Source organism: Mustela putorius, unplaced genomic scaffold, assembly GCF_011764305.1.
Source record: "Mustela putorius furo isolate JIRA1106 unplaced genomic scaffold, ASM1176430v1.1 tig00537227_pilon_pilon_pilon, whole genome shotgun sequence".
Classification (NCBI taxonomy): Eukaryota; Metazoa; Chordata; class Mammalia; order Carnivora; family Mustelidae; genus Mustela; species Mustela putorius.
In genome coordinates, this window is record NW_025422368.1 from 43,905,668 (window position 1) to 43,927,605 (window position 21,938).

The following is a 21,938-nucleotide window of genomic DNA, read 5'->3' on the forward strand; positions in this document are numbered from 1 at the left end:
AAAAAAAGAAAAGGACTTTTTCCAATTCAATGTGAAATATGAGATTAAAGTGGGTAACTTTTTAGGTCTCAAAGGAGTATCTATAGCAAGTCTAGGTGCTGTTGGGAGAATGCTTATGTTTATAGATGGATACTGTGATTGATAGGTTAGACTTTGGGTGTCATAGACAGTAAAACATCAATATTGTATTCTTTGGAATTAGAAATTCTCCTTGTACGGACTCTAGATTTTCTGCTTATAGGACAGTATTTTGGTAAGATATTAGTGGCATCTTTACGATTATAAGTGAGAACGTGAACTATGGAAGTGCAAACTGACCCTTCATGAAATGGCATGAGCCTGCCTTTCTACATATCTCTTAATATTTTCCCATGCATACCCTACATCTCAGCTGTAAAGAATTATTTGCTGCGTCTCGAGCAGGCCATGTCCTTTTATGCTTCCATGCTTTTGCCTGCACTCTTCTTGATCTGGATTGCCCTAGCCTTAGCAAACTCCCTTCAGTCTTTTAGGACTCGACTTAGAGGTTACCTTTCTCAGGAGGCCTCCTGTCAATTGTCTTTGCTTCTGCTGTGAGCAGTTTTGATGGCACTTGTGTATGGGTTTGTAACTCAATCACGTTTTCATTTTCTTGTCTGCCTCTTTCACCAAATAATAAGCTCCTTGAAATCAGGGAGTATGTCTGTATCTTATTTCTAGCATTTAACTCGGTGTCTGGCAAAGAGAATTGGTGCTCAGAAAATAATTTGTTGAATGTTTCAGTATGAAGATGGAAAAAATGAATGAACTCAATTTTTTATTTTTTATTCTCTCCTTAATATTGATAATTGTTTATAAATTATTGTTACCTACTAAGTAATTTTTTGCAAGCTTCAGTCAAACAACTATATCTGAAATAAGAAAATGTTACTTTGTTAATATTTTAGATTTATCCACAGGAAAATGAATTGTTAACAGTTTAAATATACATAGGTATGTGCTTAATTTTCCTTGATCATGCTGGTTTTACTTATCTCTTACAGAGAAAACAGAAATGAGAGGAATCTGGTTTAAATTACAGTACCAGGAATTTAGATTAAAGAGTTTCCAGAAAACAAAGTACCAGATATTGAATGAAGTGTGTAAGTAATGTAATTGATTTTTTGAAGAATTTAAGAAGGAGGGTGGTGTGGTTAGATGGCCATGGATTGCAAACTAGTTCACCAACTACTAGTAAATAACCAACCCTAGTAAAATAAAAAACCTAAAGGGAGAAAAATCTCCGTGTATGGACTTAAGAATATGCAGATACAACCATATTCATGGATAGATGCTTAAAAAATAGTTGGGTACTTGTGTGTGTGTGTGTGTGTGTGTGTGTGTGAGATTATGGTACTTCAGTTTTCAGCTAACAAGGAAACTTATGTTGCAGGTGTCCTTACTTTTCATAGAATGGCTCTGGTTTTGGTGACTAGCGGAAATATACTGAGAAATCTCTCCACTTAGCTTGTTTTTGTTTGTTTCTTAGCTCTTCGTCAGAGTAATATAAAGAATAAAAAGTCCTTAGCAGTTTTAAGAATAATCAGGAAACCTATATGTCCCAATAACTAGGCAGACCATTGACATAAAGAACAAGTTTTTTGAATGTCATTCTCTTGATTGTTTTAATGTAATTAAATGTGGCAGTTAGCTGTGCCCCAATTTTAGAGTTATATTGCTATGCTTCTAACTATAGATATTCTGTCCTGGCTGCATTTGAACAGAACTACTGTAGTATAAGCCAAATTCACCCTCAGTGCTAGTGAACTGCAAGAGCAAATATACCTTCCTAAGCACCAAATTTATAATCACACTCATGAATAGAGTTCAGTGTTCTCTTTGCTTGTCATTCTGTAAGAATCATATTGGAATAATTTAAGACAGCTTTACTAAATTTATTAATATAATTCTTGTTATGAGGATAGTGCTTAAGTTTTAGGCTTCTATGCTTATAGTGGAAAAGGCTCCTTTGCAATACAAGAGACAGGATTTTACCTGTAGCAGTAATATAATAATTCCTTGTCTTTTTAAACACTATATATTTTTCTTAGTGTTTTGATAGCTAGAATTTGTTTGGTTTTTCACAATAACTCTGTGAAATAGGTATTCTAATCTTATAATAAGATGAGGAAATTTAGGCACAGAATGGTTGACTGACTGCCATCTAAAACATCGTTTTAAAATAAATTATTGTTATTATTTCAGTGGCTAGCATTTACTAATTGCTTACTGTATACTAGGCACTGGTTTAAGCTTTTTATAAATAGTAATTAATAAGAGCTTAGGTTTTAGAGTCAGATTTGGATTTAATTTGGCTCTTCTTATTAGCTATTGACCTTGGAAAAGCTACCTAACTTCTTCAAGTCTTGGTTTCTTCATTTGGAACATAGAAATAATGATAGTACCTACTTCATAGAGTGGTTGTATAGATTGAGATAATCCAAGTGAATCTATGTCTAGTGTACAATGAAGACTTTAAAATCAGTTTACTATAGAAAAATAAGGTGTTATAGATAATATTTAGTATAATTTTTAGCTTCTTGATAATTTTCCTGACAAAATCATTGTATTCTTCTTGAGTATGGAGTCATAGTTGATCTGATATACCTATTTTACAAAGTAACTTACATGTTACAACAAGATTATAGCTCCATATAGTGTCTATAGCTACCTCCTTCTTCTCACTACCTCCAAATCACCTTTTGGTTCTAAGTCTTTTGCTAGTGAGAAGAAATCAAAGACAGTTAACAAGTCATGGATAGTTTCTAAAGCAATCATGTTTCAGAGTCAAATGCAGGACACCTATTTAGGTTATGTTCATTCCAGGAGTGCTGTGGTATAGCAGTTATTAGGAACTTAGAATGTGTTTTTGTATAGAAAGAAGCCCATAGGGGCGCCTGGGTGGCTTGTTAAGCTTCTGCCTTCCACTCAGATCATGATCCCAGGGTCCTAGGATTGCGCCCCACATCTGGCTCCCTGTTCAGTGGGAAGCCTGCTTCTCTGTCTCCCACTCCCTCTGCTTGTGTTCTGTCTCTCGCTGTGTCTTCTATCAAATAAATAAAATCTTAAAAAAAAAAAAATCCCATAAAGTCTTTTAATCCCTGACACAAGACTGACATGCTGAATATTTACATTGATAAACAGTAAAAGCAAGTAAAAACTTCACAATACTTGGCATTGCTGATAATCGAGGAAATAAAATGGTAAAAGTGAATATATATTGATACTCAAAAAGTATGGTGGAATAGGAAGCATTAGTAATCTATCTCCCTACCTAGGCAACAGTTGCACTGGCAGAATCTTTTATAGCTGTTTTGGTACTTCCAAGTTATTGAAGTTATTGGAGACTTGCATGTACCAGCAGGCTTGGCTATAAATTGCGATTAATTTCAGTCAGCTTCAGCTCTCAGCACAGCTACCCATCTTTTCCTCCCAGCCCAGTGCAGCTTACACACAGCTTGTGAGAGCCAAGATAGGCAAAAAAGATCATCTTTTCCAAATGTCAGAGATCTATACTTGGGTCACTGATTGCTGCTTCTGATTACAGAAGTACATACAAAAGAAGTGGGCAACTACCTGGAGAACAGTATGGAAGTTCCTCAAAAAGTTGAAATTAGAGCTACCCTACCATCCAGCAATCACACTACTGGGTATTTACCCTAAAGGTACAGATGTAGTGATCCAAAGGGGCACGTGAACCTGAATGTTTTTAGCAGCAATGTCCACAATAGCCAAACTATGGAAAGAACCTAGATGTCCATCAAAACATGATGGACCACATCTTCTTTACCTGCATAGTATTCCATTATGTATGTGTATACAGCAAAATAAGTCAGTCAGAGAAAGACAATTATCAAATGATCTCTCTGATATGAGGAATTTGAGAGGCAAATTGGTAGGGAGTAGGGAAGAAAAAAATGAAACAAGATGTGATTGGGAGGGAGATAAACCATAAGGGACTTTTAATCTCGAGAAATAAACTAAGGGTTGCTGGTAGGTTGGGAGATAGGGATAGGGTGTCTGGGTTATGGACAGTGAGGAGAGTATTGCTATGGTGAGTGCTGTGAAATGTGTAAGCCTGATGATTCATAGACCTATACCCCTGGAGCAAATACATTATATGTTAATTTAAAAAAAAAAAGTGGGCAACCAACTTTGTTGTTGCAACCCCCATTGTTGCAAGCCCCTCCCCTCCAGCTAAAGTGACTTCTAGGATTTTAAGGACTAACACCTTCTTTTGCCCCATTCATTTTTCTCTTTTTTCCCTTTGGGAAACAGACATTAAAGACTACAATATTCAAAAACAACTGCATGTATAGGGAAAATTTGAAGGTGACCTCACATGTCCAGAAAAAGGCCCAGAAAAGATCTGAGAAGACAGGACCTTAAGTGCACATGTCAGATTGACTCTTGGCACAGAGCCAGCCTACAACAAATTAAAAATAAATAAATAATAAGAACAATCACAAGAAACAGCAACACGGAGGAGAAGTAGAGAATCTGGTTTCCAGAACTACCTATTTTTAGGTTAAAATGTTCCAGTTTTCAGCAAGAAAATCACAAGGCATACAAAGAAATAAGAAAGAATGGGCCATTTAAAGGAAAAAAATAAAATAGCAGAAATTGCCTCGGAAAAAGTCATGATGATAGTAATATTACAGAAAGATGAAAACCAGTGGTCTTAAAGATGCTCAGAGAATTAAAGGAAAATGTGGAAAACAAAAATACCAATAAAGAGAAAACAAAAAGAAATCAAATAGAAGTTCTGGAGCTGAAAAGTGTAATAACTAAAATGAAAAATTCAGTAGATTCAAAGGCATGTATGAGTAGGCCGAACAGAGTCAGCAGACATGAAGATGGGCCAATGGAAATCGTCAAGTCTGAAGAATGGAAAGAAAACGGATTGAAGAAAAATGAAGAGAGCCTGAGAGAGCTGTGGTACACAGTCAAGTGGAGCAACATACATATTATGGAAATGCTAGAAAGAGATGAGAGAAACAGGAGGAGAGAATATTTAAAGAAATAAGGGCTGAAAACTTCCCAAATATTATGAAAGACACAAATATAAATATCCAAGGAGCTCTTTGCACTCTAAATAAGATTAAATCAAAGAAACACACACCAAGATGCATAACAGTAAACTTCCTAAAGCCAAAGACAAGGAGTCTTTTCTTTTTAAGATTTTATTTATTTGAGAGAGAGAGAGAGAGAGGGACAGAGCATGATTCGGGCGTAGGGGCAGAGTGAGAGGGAGAAGGAGGCTCCCTGCTGAGTGGGGAGCCCAACATGGTGCTTGATCCCAGGACCCTGAGATCATGACCCAAGCTGAAGGCAAACGCTTAACTGACTGAGCCACCCTGGTGCACCCCAAAGACTAGGAATCTTGAAAACAGCAGGAGAGAAGCAAATCATCACCTACAAGAGATCGTCAATAAGATTATTAGTGAATTGATCATCAGAAACTTGGGAGGACAGGTGGCAGTGGGCTTATATATTCATAGTGCTTTAAACAAACAAACAAACAAACAAACAGACAAACAAAAAACAACTGTCAACCAAGAATTCTGTATCTGGCAAAACTGTCCTTCAGAAGTGTTGGGGTAATTAAGACATTCCCAGATAAGCAAAAGCTGAGGAAGTTCATTACCACTAGACCTGCCCTGTAAGAAGATGTGCAAGGGAGTCCTGCAAGATGAAACAAAAGGAGAATAGGCAGTAACTTGAACCATATGGAAAAATGAAGAACTCACTAAAGATAAATACAGGGGAGTTAGAAAAGCTAGTGCTATTGTAACAAAGATTTGTAACTGCACTTTTTGTTTTCTATATGTTTAGGAAATTAATACATTTTAAAGGGGAAAAAAGCTAGTATTATAATTTTGGCTTATAATTCTTCTGTTTTCTATATAAGAGACTAATACAGTGGTGCCTACATGATTCAGTTAAGTGTCTGTCTTTGGTTCAGGTCATGATCCCAGGGTCCTGGGATCAAGTCCCACATTGAGCTCCCTGCTCAGCTGGAAGTCTGCTTCTCCCTCTCCCTCTGCCTGCTGCCCCCCTCCCCACCACCGTGTTCTCTTTTTCTCTCTTTCTTCTCTCAAATAAATAAAATCTTAAAAAAAGAGAGAGAGACTTAACACATTTAGAAGAATGATTAGCTTATCTTTTGGGACGCACAGTATATAAAGTAGGTTTGGGTCATCAGTAACTGAAAGGAGTGAAGATGGAGCTGTAAAGGAGCAGAGGTTATTGATGTTAAGCTGGGATAAATTCACATTGGACTGCTATAACTTTAGGATGTGAAATCTAATCCCCATGGTAACTGCAAAGAAAAGAGCTATAGAGTATACACAAAAAAGAAAACCAGAAGGGAACTTAAACATTTCACTGTAAAACAACCAGGTAAACACAAAAGACAGTAGTAGTATAGGAAATGAGGGACAAAAAGCTTAAGGCATATAGTAAACAAAGAGCAAAATGACAGAAGTCACTCCTTATCGGTAATTAATTGCAAATGCACTAAGCTCTCCAGTTAAAACACAGATTGGCAGAATGGATAAAAACACATGATCTTATGATATGCTATCTACATAAGACTCACTTGAGATCCAAAGACAAATAGATTGAAAGTAAAATGGTGGAAGAATATATTACATGCAAATAATAACCAAAAGAGGATATGAGTGGCTATACTAATATAAGATGAAGTAAACTTCAGATTTAAAAAGGTTATAGGTGAGACAGATGAGTGGCTCAGTCAGTTGAGCATCTCCCTTTGGCTCAGGTCGTGATCCTAAGATCCTGGGGTTGAGCCCCATGTCGGGCTCCCTGCTCAGCAGGGAGCCTGCTTCTTCCTCTGCCTGCTCCCCCTACATGTGCTCTGTCTGTGTCACATAATAAAATTTTTAAAAAATAATAAAATTAAAAGGTTATAAGAGACAAAGAAGATATTCTATATTAATAAAATATTCAACAGAGCAAGAAGGTATAAGAGTCATAAACACTTACGTACCTAATGAAAGACCATCAAAATACACAAAGTAAAAACTGACAGAACTGAAGGCAGAAATAGAGTTTCACAGTAGTAGTTGGAGGCTTCAGTACCCTACTCATAATAATAGATAGAATATAAGTTAAGTAAATAGAGGGCATAACTAACTAGAGCTAACACACATACAAAACACTGTACCCACCAATAATAGCATCCACGTTTTTCTCAAGTGCGCATGGGCCATTTTCCAGGATAGATGATATGTTAGGCCACAAAGTAGGTCTTAATAGATTTTATTTTATTTTTTATTTTTATTTTTTAAATACATGAAACTAATAGAGATCATGCAAAGTATCTTCTCTAACCACAAAGGATGAAGTTAGAAATCAACAACAGGGGTGCCTGGGTGGCTCAGTTGGTTAAGTGTCTGCCTTTGGCTCAGGTCATGATCCTAGAGTTCCAGGACTGAGTCCCACATCAGGCTCTCTGATCCATGGGGAGTCTGCTTCTCCTTCTGATCCTCCCCCCTGCTTTTTAAAGATTTTATCTTTTTTTATTATTATTAAGATTTTATTTATTTATTTGACGGACAGAGATCACAAGTAGGCAGAGAGGCAGGCAGGGTGTGGGTAGGAAGCGGGCTCCCTGATGAGCAGAGAGCCCGATGCGGGGCTCGATCCCAGGACCCTGAGATCATGACCTGAGCCAAAGGCAGAGGCTTAGCCCACTGAGCCACCCATGTACCCCTCTGGTGCTTTCTTTCTTACTCTTTGTCTCTCAAATAAATAGATAAAAGTTTAAAAAATTAGAGATAAATGAAAGTAAAACACAATATGCCAAAACTAATGGGACCCAGAGAAAGTAGTACTTGGAGAAATTTACAACTATAAATGCTTAATACATTAAAAAAATAAGAAAGACCTCAAGTTAACAAGCTAACTTTATAACTTAAGAACTAGAAAAGGAAGACAAATTAAAACTAAAACTAGCAGAAGGAAGGAAATAATAAAGTCTGGAGCAGAGATAGATGATATAGAAAATAGAAATAAAAAAGCTGATTCTTTAAAAAGATCAACAAAGTTGGCAAATGTTTAGCTAGATAGACTAATTTAAAAAAAGAAGACTTGAATTACTAAAATAAGAAATGAAAACCTCTCCCCACTTTCATTTCTTATCATTACATATTCTACGAAAATAAAAAGGATTATAAGAGAGTGCTATGAACAGTTTTTACTAACATATTAGATAACATTGAGGAAGTGGACAAATTCTTAGAAGCAAAACCTACCATGACTGAATCACACAAAAAATAGAAAATCTGAATAGACCTGTAAGTAGTAAGGAGATTGAATCAGTAATTTAAAATATCCTGACTAGAAAAGGACTGGTTTCATTGGTGAATTCCACCAAACATTTAAAGAATTAGTATCAGCTCTTCTCAAACTTAAAAAAAAAAAAAAAAAAACTGAAGAAGAGGGAGCACTCCTTAATGCATTCTGTGAGGCCAGCATTACCCTGATGCCGCCAGACAAAAAACACTATAAGAAAACTATAAACCAATATCCCCCCCTTTTTAAAGGATTTTATTTTTTTTAATTTAAAAAAATTTTTTTTCTTTAATTTCTTTTCCGTGTTCCAGAACTCATTGTATATGCACCACACCCGGTGCTGCATGTAATACGTGCCCTCCATATTACCCACCACCAGGCCTACTATCCCCCTCCCCCCACCCCTCCAAAACCCTCAGTTTGTTTCTCAGAGTCCACAGTCTCTCATGGTTCATCTCCCCCTCCAATTTCCCCCAAATCCCTTCTCTCCATCTCCCAATGTCCTCCGTGTTATTCCTTATGCTCCACAAGTAAGCGAAACCATATGATAATTGACTATGATGTGGGGCTTGATCCCAGGACCCTGGAATCATGACCTGAGCCGAAGGCAGACGCTTAAGGTCTGAGCCACCCTGGTGCCTCTTGAAGTCCTCTTACGAGGAGATTCTAACATCTGTTACCACATGGATGAACTTCAAGGACATTATGCCTAGTGAATGAAGTAAGACAAGCACAAAAAGATAAATGCTGTTATCTCATTTATATGAGGTGCCTAGAGTAGTCAAACTCATAAAAAGAAAAAGTAGAATAGTGATTGCCAGGATTAGCTGGAAGGGGAAATGAACTGTTTAATGGGTACAGAGTTTTCATTTTGTAAGAGGAAGAAGTTCTGGATAGTGGTCACACAACACTATTGAATATACTTAATAGGACTGAGCTGTGCACTTAAAAATAGGTAGGGAGGTAAATTTTATGTTATGTGTCTTTTACACAAAGAGTATTAAGGGGACGCTTGGGTGGCTCAGTCAGTTAAGCTGCTGCCTTCAGCTCAGGTCATGATCCCAGGGTGCTGGGGTCGAGTCCCGCATTGGGCTCCTTGCTCAGCAGGGAGCCTGCTTCTCTCTCCGACTGCCTGCTTGTGTGCTCTCGCTCTCTCTCTCTCTCTCTCTGACGAATAAATAAATAAATAAAATCTTAAAAAAAAGAAAAGCATATTAAGAAAAGAAAAAGTCTAAAGGTGGAACAGAATAAATTTTCAGAGATTTTGTTGGATGCTTTTTAGTATTTTCAAGAGCTGTGTAGGTTGGTACATAGATTCTTTAATATGTTTCACTTCAAGACTTAAGACTTCTCCTTGATTTATGGTTATGGAGGATCACCCTCCCTTCTTTTAATCATATTTACTATGATCAGACTTACTTCAAGATGGGAGTTGTGAGACGCTTATAAATGGAATGAATAAAAAAGAGGAAGAGAGATTTTCCTGAGTTAATTGGCTGTCTGATATCTCCCAGAAGAGATGACAAACAATATGTATTCAAATAAGAGAACTGATTTGTTTAGCTAATCAGCAAGATAATTTTACAAGCTGAAGACAAAGCATAATCATATAATTACAATCATATAAGATAATATTATATATTAAGCTTCTGGAGAAAAGCAGGGTGTTCTGAGGCAGAGTCCCTGGGTTGCTTCCCCCTCTAACGTAGGGTATCGCTGCAGCTTATGGGGGGGGCTCAAGCAAGCACCTGGCCAATCTGTTTATTTTGTATATTGGTTTGAGTCCAGAGTTGAAAATGTTGTTTGCATGTGGATTCATGATTTTAAAATGTTTGTTTTGGATATCAGTCATTTGTTAACTTTAGTCAATATGTAGATTAAAATGAAACTATTAGCAAAACCCCTAATGCCTGATACAGTGTAGTTATTCAGTAAATGTTAGTGCCCATGCTTGAGTTTGATTTTTTCTGTGTTGTAAAAAAGGAATAGATTGACCAGAAATTTCCCAAAAGTTTATTGAAATCTCTTGAAACTCTAGATAATAATTTATTGCTATAAGGTGTGTCATTATCCTGTGACTGCGTGGCATGCTTGTTCATATTGACTGTATCCTGATGCCTGACTTCTGATTTGGTTCTGGAGGGCTCTTCTAGATTAGGTATGGTGGGTGGATTCTAAAATCAGTCTTGGGAGGAGTAACGGTGAAGTTTAAGGAAAGTGACTGGAGGGCGCCTGGGTGGCTCGGTGGGTTGGGCCTCTGACTTCAGCTGGGGTCATGATCTCGGGCTCCTGGGATCGGGCCCACTTCGGGCTCTCTGCTTGGTGGGGAGACTGCTTCCCCCTCTCTCTGCCTGCCTACTGTGATCTCTCTCTCTGTCAAATAAATAAATAAAAAAGAAAAAAGAAAAGTGACTGGAGGTGGAGAATTAGCCTACCACTGGGTGAAATTAGCTGGAAAGGAACTTCAGAGGTGGTTTGGTCTGCCCTCTCCTTGTATGGCTGAGGAAAGTATAGAGAGAAGTGGTTTGTCCAGTGTCATAGCTAAAGTGGAGAAGCCAGAGTCAGCCACTTCTAAAGGTTCTGATACCCAAACATTCTAGAACTTAGACTCTAGCATTTTTTTTTAAAGATTTTATTTATTTACTTGAGAGAGAGACAGTGAGAGAGAGCATGAGCGAGGAGAAGGTCAGAGAGAGAAGCAGACTCCCCATGGAGCTGGGAGTCCGATGCGGGACTCGATCCCGGGACTCCAGGATCATGACCTGAGCCGAAGGCAGTCGTCCAACCAACTGAGCCACCCAGGCGTCCCAGACTCTAGCATTTTTACTTGACTGTGTGGATGATAACCTGTACATGTCATTTTCATTTTAAAAAGAAATCTTTTATGAATCAGATTTTTAAACTTTGGGGTTTATTGAAATAGACTAATTGAACTAACAGTGCTACCAGAAGTCTTATAAGGAAATCACTGTTTTATAAAGAAATAAGAAGTTCTTGACTTTTTTCTGTTCCTAGGTTAAGTCAGCAAACAAAGAAAACATGGTATTTTGAAGTATGATTAAACTCCTGATGCTGCAGAAGAGGCTAAGAATATTAATGGCCAGATCTAGGTAAGTTGAGGTTTACCTTTGGGGAAAAAAAAAAAGAAAAAAATTTAAGTTCCCATTATATTCTTTTAAACAAGAGATTTTAGGTTTGGTTTGGTTTGGTTTGGTTATGTTTTCTTGAATGCAGTCATGTTGCCTCCTGACTTGCAGTTACCGCCAACAAATAAGGACAGATGGCTTTAATTAAACTAAGGCAGTGTTTACCAATTTAAAATAGTCACCCAGGTTGCTGCAGTGTTGATCTTCCCAAATGGTAGCTACCTTTTGTCCTTGAATATACCCTTGGTTACTTTCCCATGTTGCTTTCTCGAGAGAGCATAGTTATTTTGCTGAGTTAGGAATTTGGTTGGGCAAGATGGTGAGGCCGTATGGTTTCTCATCAAGTGTTTACAGTATTAGTGTATATTATTAGGTGTTCCACGACTCAGATGTGGTCTCCAAATATGAATCTGGTGGTTGTTAATGCAGAATATCTAGTATCTTGCCTTTCCCCTTGCCTCGGAGTTTGTGGTTCAGGAGGAGGACTCAGAGATGCACATGAGACTCCGCATTAAAGTCTCTTTGTCTTCCATCTGTGTCAGGCTCTCATTCCTACTAAGGCTGTTCTTCAGCCTTAGTGAAACTTCCTGTTCCTTTTTGCCTCCATTTTTTTGCCCATTTCTTCAAGGCCTCCTCTTCCTTTACTTCTGTCCTGACCAGACCTGGTTGATGTATCACTTCAGACCCCCATTATTGCCAGTGTCCTTTAATTTCCTTGTCCTCTTACCCTCTGACCCCGGGTCACAGTTCAGTGTGCCCTCTGAACTGCTGAGCACTACTGTAAAAGCAGCAAATCTTCCTTTCCAGTTTCCGCTGAGCTCTCTGGGCAGCCTGCTTAATCATCCTGCTACCTTTCTCGGGCAGCCCCTCTGTGAGTAATCTTCCCGTCCTCCTCAGGTCCCTCATGCTGCAGGCTTGCCTTCTTTTGCACAAAGGACATTTAAGATGATAGGTATTACCTACTGAGCTTCTCCGCTGTGCTCCACCCATCCTTACTGTCTTCCCTCTGTCCTCAGTGGACAAGGCATTCCTACTTCTAGGGGCAGACTTCTGCAGCTCTTCTCCAGTCTCCCCTCCAGTCTCCAGTCTTGATCCATCATGTAGCACATCTTTTTCCTTTTTTTTTTTTTTCTCCCTAAAAATTTTAACCTATCTTGATCTACTGATCACAAACCTGCATCAGTCTATGTCATCTGAAAACAAATAACTCAAGCAACGTATTTTCTTTTGAAACCACATCTGTCTACACCAGAGCACTCTGCCCTTTCCTTTTTGAACCTGTTCTTGAAAGAGCAGTTTCCATTCTCTGGGGGGGCTTCTTCCTCCTTATCTTCCATTTGTTCATTTCAGTTTGGTTTCTGCCTCTACCAGAGGGTTTTGAATCGAACCCTCCTTTGTGACACTTTCTTTTTTCAATTGGTATTATTCTGATTCTTTTTTCCTCCTTTACTTCCTCCATGTCCTCTAGTACTTCCACATTTCCCAGAATTGGAATTGAAATTCTCTACAATTTGAACTCTACACCCCTTTTTATACTGTCCTTGGGCAGTGTGTTCTGTTTTATGGCTTCAGATACCACATGTGTATCAATATTTTACCTCTTTCCTCAAATCCACACTCATATATTTAACTCTCTATTGCATATCTCCATTTGGTTGTTCTCTAGAATCTCCACTTAACTTGTCTCAGGCTGAGCTAACCACCATCACTTGCACTTGCAGACCAGCGTTGTGGTTTCTTTCGCGGGGAGTGGAACCAGCACCCATCACCTGCCACCCTGGAAAACTGCCTCTTCCTTCCTGTCTGCCTCACCACCTGCTCCATACTGCTCACTGGTCTCCCCAAATATTTTAAAAATTCATCTTCTTTTATCTTTATTCCCAGTATTGCTGCTCTGGTTTTAGGTCTGTAGCACATTTCATTTTTCAGTATTTTCCAACTGGTTTTTCTTCTCTGAACTGAACTGCCACCTAAATTTATTCTGCAGGTAGATGTATTTAAAATGAAGTCCTGAGCACGTCACTTTCCTGGTTCAGATTCTTCGCTGGCTTTCCATCACATGTGGGAGCAAATCCATCCTCCTTAGTATGGCACACAAGGCCTTTAGGTCACATGTTAGGCTTTTCATTAATCATTGTTGAGCTGAATTGGAACATTCTGTGTGGATAGAGTTTTCAAGTAGGTTGTACCACCACCTGCGTACCCTTGACAGCATGGGAGGTGCTGCCTTGACAGGTAGCCTGTCAAGGTTGAGGTCAAGGAATGATTCTCTAGGGGTCCCTGGCCAGCTCAGTTGGTGGAGTGTGTGGCTCTTGATCTCGGGGCTGTGAGTTTGAGCCTCAAGTTGGGTATAGATTACTTAAAAAGTAATTTAAAAGAAACCCTTTAAGGGGTGCCTGGGTGGCTCAGTGGGTTAAAGCCTTTGCCTTCGGCTCGGGTCATGATCTCAGGGTCCTGGGATAAGCCCTGCATTGGGCGCTCTGCTCAGCGGGGAGCCTGCTTCCCTTCCTCTCTGTCTCTCTGCCTCTCTGCCTGCTTGTGATTTCTGTCTGTCAAATAAATAAATAAAATCTTAAAAAAAAAAAGAAAAGAAACCCTTTAAAACAAAACCAAAACAAAACAAAAAGAATGATTTTTCTACTCCTTTGAAGAAATAGCTTAAAAACATTCCTTCGAGGGGCTGGGTGGCTCAGTGGGTTTAAAGCCTCTGCCTTCAGCTCGTGTCATGATCCCAGGACCTGGGATTGAGCCCTGCATCGGGCTCTCTGCTCAGCAGGGAGCCTACATCCTCCTCTCTCTTTCTCTGCCTGCCTTTCTGCCTACTTGTGATCTCTATCTGTCAAATAAATAAATTTTTTAAAAAATCTTTAAAAAAAAAACCAAAAACATTCCTTTGAGGCGTTACGTTTTGTGGCAGAAGCTGCACTGGAGTGATCTCTTTAGCGCTTCATGTTCAGGAGCGGGTCAGTGGTGAGGATGGATGTGTAATTTCAAGAAGATTTTGTTTCCATCATTCATCCCACTACTTAAAAAAAAGTTTTTAGTAATCTTTTGCCTCTTTCTCATCCCATATTTATTAAGCAGTTTCAGGCATTCCTGGTTCTGTTGCACTTAGACTTTTCATTAATCATCGTTGAGCTGAATTGGCTTTATTGTGCTTTGAAGATACTGTGATTTTTACAAATTGAAGGTTTGTGGCAACCCTGCCTTGAGCAAATCTGTCAACGCCATTTTTCCAACAGCATTTCCTCACTTGGGGTCTCTGTATCACATTTTGGTAATTCTTGCCGTATCTCAAATTTTTTCATTATTATTATATTTGTTATGATGATCTGGGATCAGGGATAATGACTTCTGAAAGCTTAGATGATGGTTAGCATTTTTATTTTTATTTTTTTAAGGTTTTATTTATTTCAGCGAGAGAGGGAACACAAGCAGGGGGAGTGGGAGAGGGAGAAGCAGGCTTCCTGCTGAGCAGGGAGCCCGATGTGGGGCTCAATCTCAGGCCCTGGGATCATGACCTGAAGTGAAGACAACCACTTAACGACTGAGCCACCCAGGCACCCCAATGGTTAGCATTTTTAGTAGTGAAATATTTTTAACTGAAGGTACATATATTGTGTTGTTAGATATACAGCTCTTGCACATGAATAGTCTGTGCAAAACGTAACTTTTATAGGCATCAGGGAACCAAAAACTTGATCTTGATTTGACTCACTTTATTGTGACACTTGCTTTTTTGCCACAGTCTGGAAGCAAACCTACAGTATCTCCAAGATATGCCTGTATTAATTTTTTAAAATTAAACCCTTATGGGCCACGTTAAGACACGGCTGTGTGAGGTGATGTTCTTAGTGCCCTTGAGAATTCAGAAGATAAGGTTCCTATCTTCAGGGAGATCACAGTGAAGTGAGTGTTGAGACCGTTAAACATTATAATAGAATGTGATAACTGCCATGAGAGAGTAATGTTCATTTGACTGGGGAGACACTGGATGCCATCTAGCTTCCAGTTACCTGGAGTCCCAGACCTCCATCTCATTGTTCAGGACCCTTTCTGTGGTTTGGCCATATTGTGTTACAGCTGACCCTGTACTCCAGTCATCTTAGACACCTCCCTTTTTTCTGAATGTGGTGCCACCTTTCATGATCTGCCATGACCTTTGTCTTTGCCTTCTTTGTACCCTCTTCTATCTCAAGTACCTGTGTCTATTTTATGCCGAGAAAATAACTATTTTCTGTTCACCTTTTTAAGTACCAGCTCAGATGGTGCTTCCCGCCCCGCTAACCCAGAAAGTTACTTGCTCCCTTTTCTGTGCCCACAGGACCCTTCTCATATTCTCATACAGTGTTTAATCATAATGCATTATCTGTTTACATGTCTTGTCTCTCCCTTTAAACTCATGACTCTTCAGAGGTACATACTGTGACTGAATCATCTTTGTGCCTGGTTATTCGCTGGCATATTACTTAGAGTAAGCTGCCACATATGAGTCTTAATTAATTTACTATTTTACTTCTTTTGGTTTGTGTACCAGTATACTTTTTCATCTGCTTAATACTCACACCTGCCAGCATCCTTTACCTTTGTTTAGTACAGTTCAGTCCAGCCAGCTCACAAGAGACATAGAGTACTGCTCTGTGCTAGGTAACGTGTTAGGCGTGGGAAATGCAAATTAGTTCTTGGGAAGGAGCTTGTGGTGGAGTAGGAGTGAGAGTTAAGTAAACAGATGATCTGTCACAGTTTCTACTAAGGAAGCAATGTGAAGAATGCTGTGATACTGGGAAGCCAAGGGTGCTTTGGGGACTATGCAAGAAGTAGGACTCTCCCAGTGGCTTGGAATCAGAGGAGGCTCCATCAAGGAACTGCACAGTTGGATCTTGAGAAGGGAAAGGAGCAGCGTGGAAGGACGAGTTGCTCTGGGGGACTGTTGAATGTGACTTGGGAGGGCTTGAAACAGAGACAGAGTTCAGATTAGATCTGTAGCCGGGGATGAGATTATAAAGAACCTCATGTCATGTTGACGAGCTTCAAATTTTTTCCCAAAGGTAGTGAAGAGCCCCTGAAGAATTTTAAACTGGTTTTTATCAGATTTGTGGTTTTTTTAATCTAATAGCTTCTTGTGCTTCCTTCCCTTCCCCTTTCCAAATATTGTCATATTCATTCTGATTCTTCCCCTTTTTTAAGTGATGTTTTAAATTTTTTCTTTGTTCATTTGGAGTTTTCCTGAACACTTAATGTCACTTAAAATCTATTATCTCTAACCTTGTATGGGAAAGAAGGATTAGACAGACACGCTCTATCAGTTTTGCTGATACTTTCTACATTGAGTTACTCCTTGATTGTTGGGTTGTTTTTCTCTCTTAATGAACTATTCCAAATTTTTTTGTGTGTCTTATTTACCAGTCACCTTCTGCCTGGTGAGGTACATGAAGGATATACTTCAGTGAATAATAAGAATCAAAATCCCTTCCAACCTTGAAGTCCAACATCCCTTTGGAAATTTATTAAAAGAGGAACATGAAATTTCTGATAAACCATTAATTAATTAATGGATTAATTCCACAAATGACTTTATTTAAATAGGGTTCCATATGAGATGAGACCCTAACTTTTGTTAAGATAATTTAAAAATAGGCAGACCTTTGCAATTTAAACTGGAAATTTGAGATTTCTATGAAGACTGCCTCACAAAATTATTTTCCTTATCACTGAGCAGAGTTTACCAGCTGAGTGTGTGAAATCTAGCTCAGCCCTATACCATCTTGGGCTTAAATTTCCTCATCAGGATAATGCAGGCCTTGTACTAGATGATTTCTAAAGTCTTTTTCTGTTTTGTGATTTTTGTATCCTACATTTAATAACTTTTTCCAAATTATCTTTCGTGTAGTGCTCACATGGTCTTCTGAAGAAGCCATGGGTAGCTGTTGTAGCTGTCCAGATAAAGACACTGTCCCAGATAACCATCGGAACAAGTTTAAGGTTAGTAAAACTGGTTGAGTTCTATCTCTCTGCCTAGTAGGATATTCTTCTTTTTCTCCACATTATGTATCTTACTTCCTCACTTTTATCTCTAGACTCTTCTTTTTCTCTTTGTGTCCACTCTGCCTTTTCTTGTTTTAACAAGTGATGACAATATGTTCACAATATGTGAAATCCTCCTTTACTTTCCCTTTAGTCCTCTCCATCCAATTAGAGCCATACAGTTTTAGTAAAAAAAATTTTTAATGCCATTTTATAGGTGCCTCTTCAGTCTGGTCACCACCTCCCAGTCATTGCTTCATGCCTGGATAGTTTCTTAGCTGAACTCTGCCTTGAGTCAGTCACCTTTGTGATCCATCTTAGAGTTGACATCATATTAATCATCCTCTTTCATCATTCTAAAACTTCTGGTGTTCTGTTACCTAGAGCCCAGATGCTCCATTTCTTACCTCTCCACAGCCATTTAATGTCTCTCGTAGTCTAACCTCAGGTTTTACACATCATGGCCTCTGGATCACACAGACCCATGTGTAAGTCGAAACCCTGCTGCTTTGTAGGTTTGTGACTTGGGCAGGTTACCTTATCACTGTGTGTTTGTTCCAGTTTTGTACAGTGGAGAAAATAATATTATCTGCAGTTTAGGATTAAATGGGAAAATACTTGGAAAGTACTCTGCCAATCCCAGAAATACAGACTGCTTTCTCAAAATGTTACCGACTCCTAAACTCAGCAGTGCGAGGCCTGCCCTTCCCTGAACTCTGTGCCAGTCTTGTCTTGGTCTCTCTGAAACATACTTTCTTCATGTCTGCTGTAGCACTGCACCTTCAGGGTTTGCCCCACAACCCCTGACCCACCAGTTCTCTCCTGAGGCCCAGCCCAAGTCCCTCCTCTTCTCACGTGAAGGCATCTCCATCCACCCTAGGCCACACTTCCTGCCTTTTGCAGCCTTGGTTGCACCCATTTGTCAGTTGCTCACATACAGCCTTGTGTTGTTGACTTCATGTTTGTGTATCTGATACGCTCACTGGGCATGTGAGCTGCTTGTGGGTGGCACCAGGTCTTACACTGCTGCATAGCCCATGTGCTACACACAAGTTGGCTGGTGGATGAATTAACAAAGGAGCGAATAACTGAACCAGTCAGCGACAGTGCCTTTTACTGACAGACTGGCGAAATACGTGTATGACTCTCCAGCGGGAACATTAGGGTGTTACTAATTAAATTTTCTTTTTTAGGTCATTAATGTGGATGATGATGGGAATGAGTTAGGTTCTGGCATAATGGAACTGACAGACACAGAACTGATTTTATACACTCGGAAACGTGACTCGGTAAAATGGCACTACCTCTGCCTGCGGCGCTATGGCTATGATTCAAATCTCTTTTCTTTCGAAAGTGGCCGAAGGTGTCAGACTGGACAAGGTCGGTGGAGCCTTTCATTTTTTTTCTTCTCCAAACAGTATCACATTTGAAAATTATTCTTTCAGTTATTCTATTTACAATGTTAAAATTAATACTTTACTTTTTTCCTGGTAGAAAAAAAAATCCCCCAACTAAGTGGATTGTTAAGAAAGAGATGCAGTAAACCATGACTTCATTTATCAGGTGTTTACTCAGCACATTCTCTATGTCCAGAATTTTGACTTATATTATTTAAGATTTTCAGTAGTTGATTAACTCCAGTAAATTGACTATGTATCTTTACTGTTACAACTTCCTGGGGAAAGAACCTAAACTTTAGAGTCAAACCGAGCATGGTTTGGTTTTTTTGTGGCCTGCTGCTTGATAGGCCTTGCACAAGTTACATGATCTCTGTAGAACATCAGATATCTTGTCTGTCAGAAAGGAATGCTGATCCCTAATTTACAGAACTCTTGTAATGATTAAACAAGGTAAGGATTGTAAACCATGGATCGAGGCATGGACAAATGGTGAAGGATCACCTTGGTAATGGTGACTTGGGTGCCCCCTGCTGTTAAAAAGCAGACCAAAGGAAGTGTTCAAATCTTGTTTTTATCTGCCTTGTTTTGGACATAGGAAAATTATTCTGTGAATTTCCTTTTGGGTTTATGTTTTGAAACAGAGACTATCATTAATTTATCAGACATTTGATTAAAAGACCCTTCTTCCTGTCAGTGCAGTTCTGTTCTTTCACAGGTGTTCCTGTATTTTTTTTTAAAGCTACAGCTACCATTTTCCCCTTCTCTTTTATATTTATAGGAATCTTTGCCTTTAAGTGTGCCCGTGCAGAAGAATTATTTAACATGTTGCAAGAAATTATGCAAAATAATAGTATAAATGTGGTGGAAGAGCCAGTTGTCGAAAGGAATAATCATCAGACAGAATTGGAAGTCCCCAGAACACCTCGAACACCTACAAGTAAGTACCAGTTTTCCCTCTTGTATTTTGAATAATAGACATTCATAAACTTTGAATTATGGATATTTAATCTGTAACGCCTTAGAAATCACCATTGGCTAAGAAAAATGTAATGGTTGTCAGTTCTTTTTTTTAAAGCTGATAGAGCTATAATTATAAATATTTTTAATATTTTAAGTAGGAACATATTAAAAGTTCTGTATTATCTAAAATGTGAATGGAAAGTTGGAGTGGAAGGAGGATGTTGTTTGTGCTCTGGTTTCTGTTTCGTCTTACCAGAAACACCTTGCCTAATTTTCTCAGCTTAGATTCCATTCTCATTCACTTTTATCTCTATCTTCTCCCCATATCCTGCTTTTTCTTCCAATAAACAAAAACTCAGCTCCAGGGTTTGCTGCTCAGAATTTACCGAATGGATATCCCCGGTATCCCTCATTCGGAGATGCTTCCTCCCATCCGTCAAGCAGACATCCTTCCGTGGGGAGTGCACGGCTGCCTTCCGTGGGTGAAGAATCTACACATCCTTTGCTTGTGGCCGAGGAGCAAGTAAGCATGTGCTACTGTCTAATAGGATGACAGACTGGGTGGAGTTAAAGCATTGCTGCGCTGATGCGTGGAAATTTCAGTCTGAATTTTAGCTTTCACTGTTTATGACTTTTGTAGTATAGAATCAGAGGAAACAGCATATATTTTCTAACATATGCCAAATACGTACAGGTATGGAGGGAGACATAGCATCACAGCAGCCTGTGGACTCACAGGAGAGGTGTATCTGTAGGGAAGGACGGATAGAACTAATTGTCAGTTCCGGTTACAATAACCTCCAGTGGATCTGGAATTTGTACTGCTTTTTATATCAGTGCACTACTAGCAGCAAGGTAGCTTTCGTTGTCAGTGTTTGTATGAGGCTCTTTAATGTTTCTAAGTATTCTGTTTTTCATTTGAGGAATGAAGTATTTGGTTGAACATCGTCTGTATGTTAATTAGTTATTCTTATCTCTCGTAAACCAAATGGTCACATATCATTAAGAAATTCTTACTGTTTTAAAATCTGTTTCTCTGTGTTCTCTACATAGTAAATGAATTCTTAGTTACTATAATTACACTTCCCTCAGTTTTTACATTTTTTGAATTTTTTCAAATTTTATGAATAGTCTTCTTCCAAACTTTTTTTTTTTTTCCCCAAGATTTATTTATTTGAGAGAGTGCGCACATGTGCGTGCTTGTGAGCGTGGAGGGAGGGACAGAGGGAGAAGGAGAGAATCCCAAGCAGACTCCCCCACAACCATGCTTCACCTCTACCCTGCCACCCTCCCACCACCCCCATCCCCTCCAAGCCAGAAGCCCAACACAGTGCTCAATCCCATGACCCCGAGATCATCACCTGAGCCAAAATCAAGAGTTGATACTTAATAGACTGAGCCACCCAGGTGCCCCTAGTCTTCCACAAAATATCGTTGACCTTTTCTAAATAGTGATGATTTCTTAGTAGATTGCATTTATTTTATACCAATGCATTTTATAGAACTCTTATTAAATCTGGCAGGGTTTATCTCTTTATTTGGCCACATTATCTGCAAATCATGATAAATTTGTTTCTCTTTTTTTTTTAATGCTTGTTATTCCTTATTTCTAAATTATGTTTCAGTGCATTATGAGAATTTCTAAAAAGCATCAAAATGATAATCCCAATATGTTCCTGACTTTTTTTGACAGAATGCTTTTCATGTATCAAGTACAACATTATGTGTTATTTTAGAGTGGTTATTCTGTTTTTGTTTTTGTTTTTCTTCGATTTTTATGTATTTATTTGAAACAGAGAGTGAGAAGCTGACTCTCCACTCTGAGCAGAGAGCCTGACTGGGGTTCAGCCCTAGGACCCTGACATCATGACCTGAGCCGAAGGCAGGTGGTTAACTGACTGAGCCACTCAGGCACCCCAGAGTTATTTATTCTTTTATCAAGTGAAGAAAGTGTTTCCACATTCCTCTTCTCTCCCCACCTTTTTATTAGTGAAAAACAAAAACAAAAGCTTTGAAGGAGAGAGAAAGTTAATCGATAAAATTTAACTGATATGGTCAGCCTTTTATTGGT

At 38.9% G+C, this 21,938-nt stretch overlaps 1 protein-coding gene across 6 annotated transcripts in view; it reads left to right on the forward strand.

Moving 5' to 3' along the window:
• The window catches only part of FRS2 (fibroblast growth factor receptor substrate 2), a 116,308-nt gene that overhangs the window by 88,580 nt on the left and 5,790 nt on the right, over positions 1–21,938 (forward strand). For 5 of the 6 annotated variants that reach the window (XM_045073440.1, XM_013056063.2, XM_045073441.1 and 2 more), the window contains 6 exons: positions 1,023–1,121; positions 11,353–11,447; positions 17,374–17,465; positions 18,701–18,887; positions 19,686–19,844; positions 20,227–20,390. In XM_045073440.1, coding sequence (XP_044929375.1) covers positions 17,400–17,465; positions 18,701–18,887; positions 19,686–19,844; positions 20,227–20,390 — 576 coding nt within the window. In that variant the 5' untranslated portion in view covers positions 1,023–1,121; positions 11,353–11,447; positions 17,374–17,399. The remainder of the gene's footprint in view (positions 1–1,022; positions 1,122–11,352; positions 11,448–17,373; positions 17,466–18,700; positions 18,888–19,685; positions 19,845–20,226; positions 20,391–21,938) is intronic. The other variant, XM_013056065.2, reaches the window with a different exon arrangement.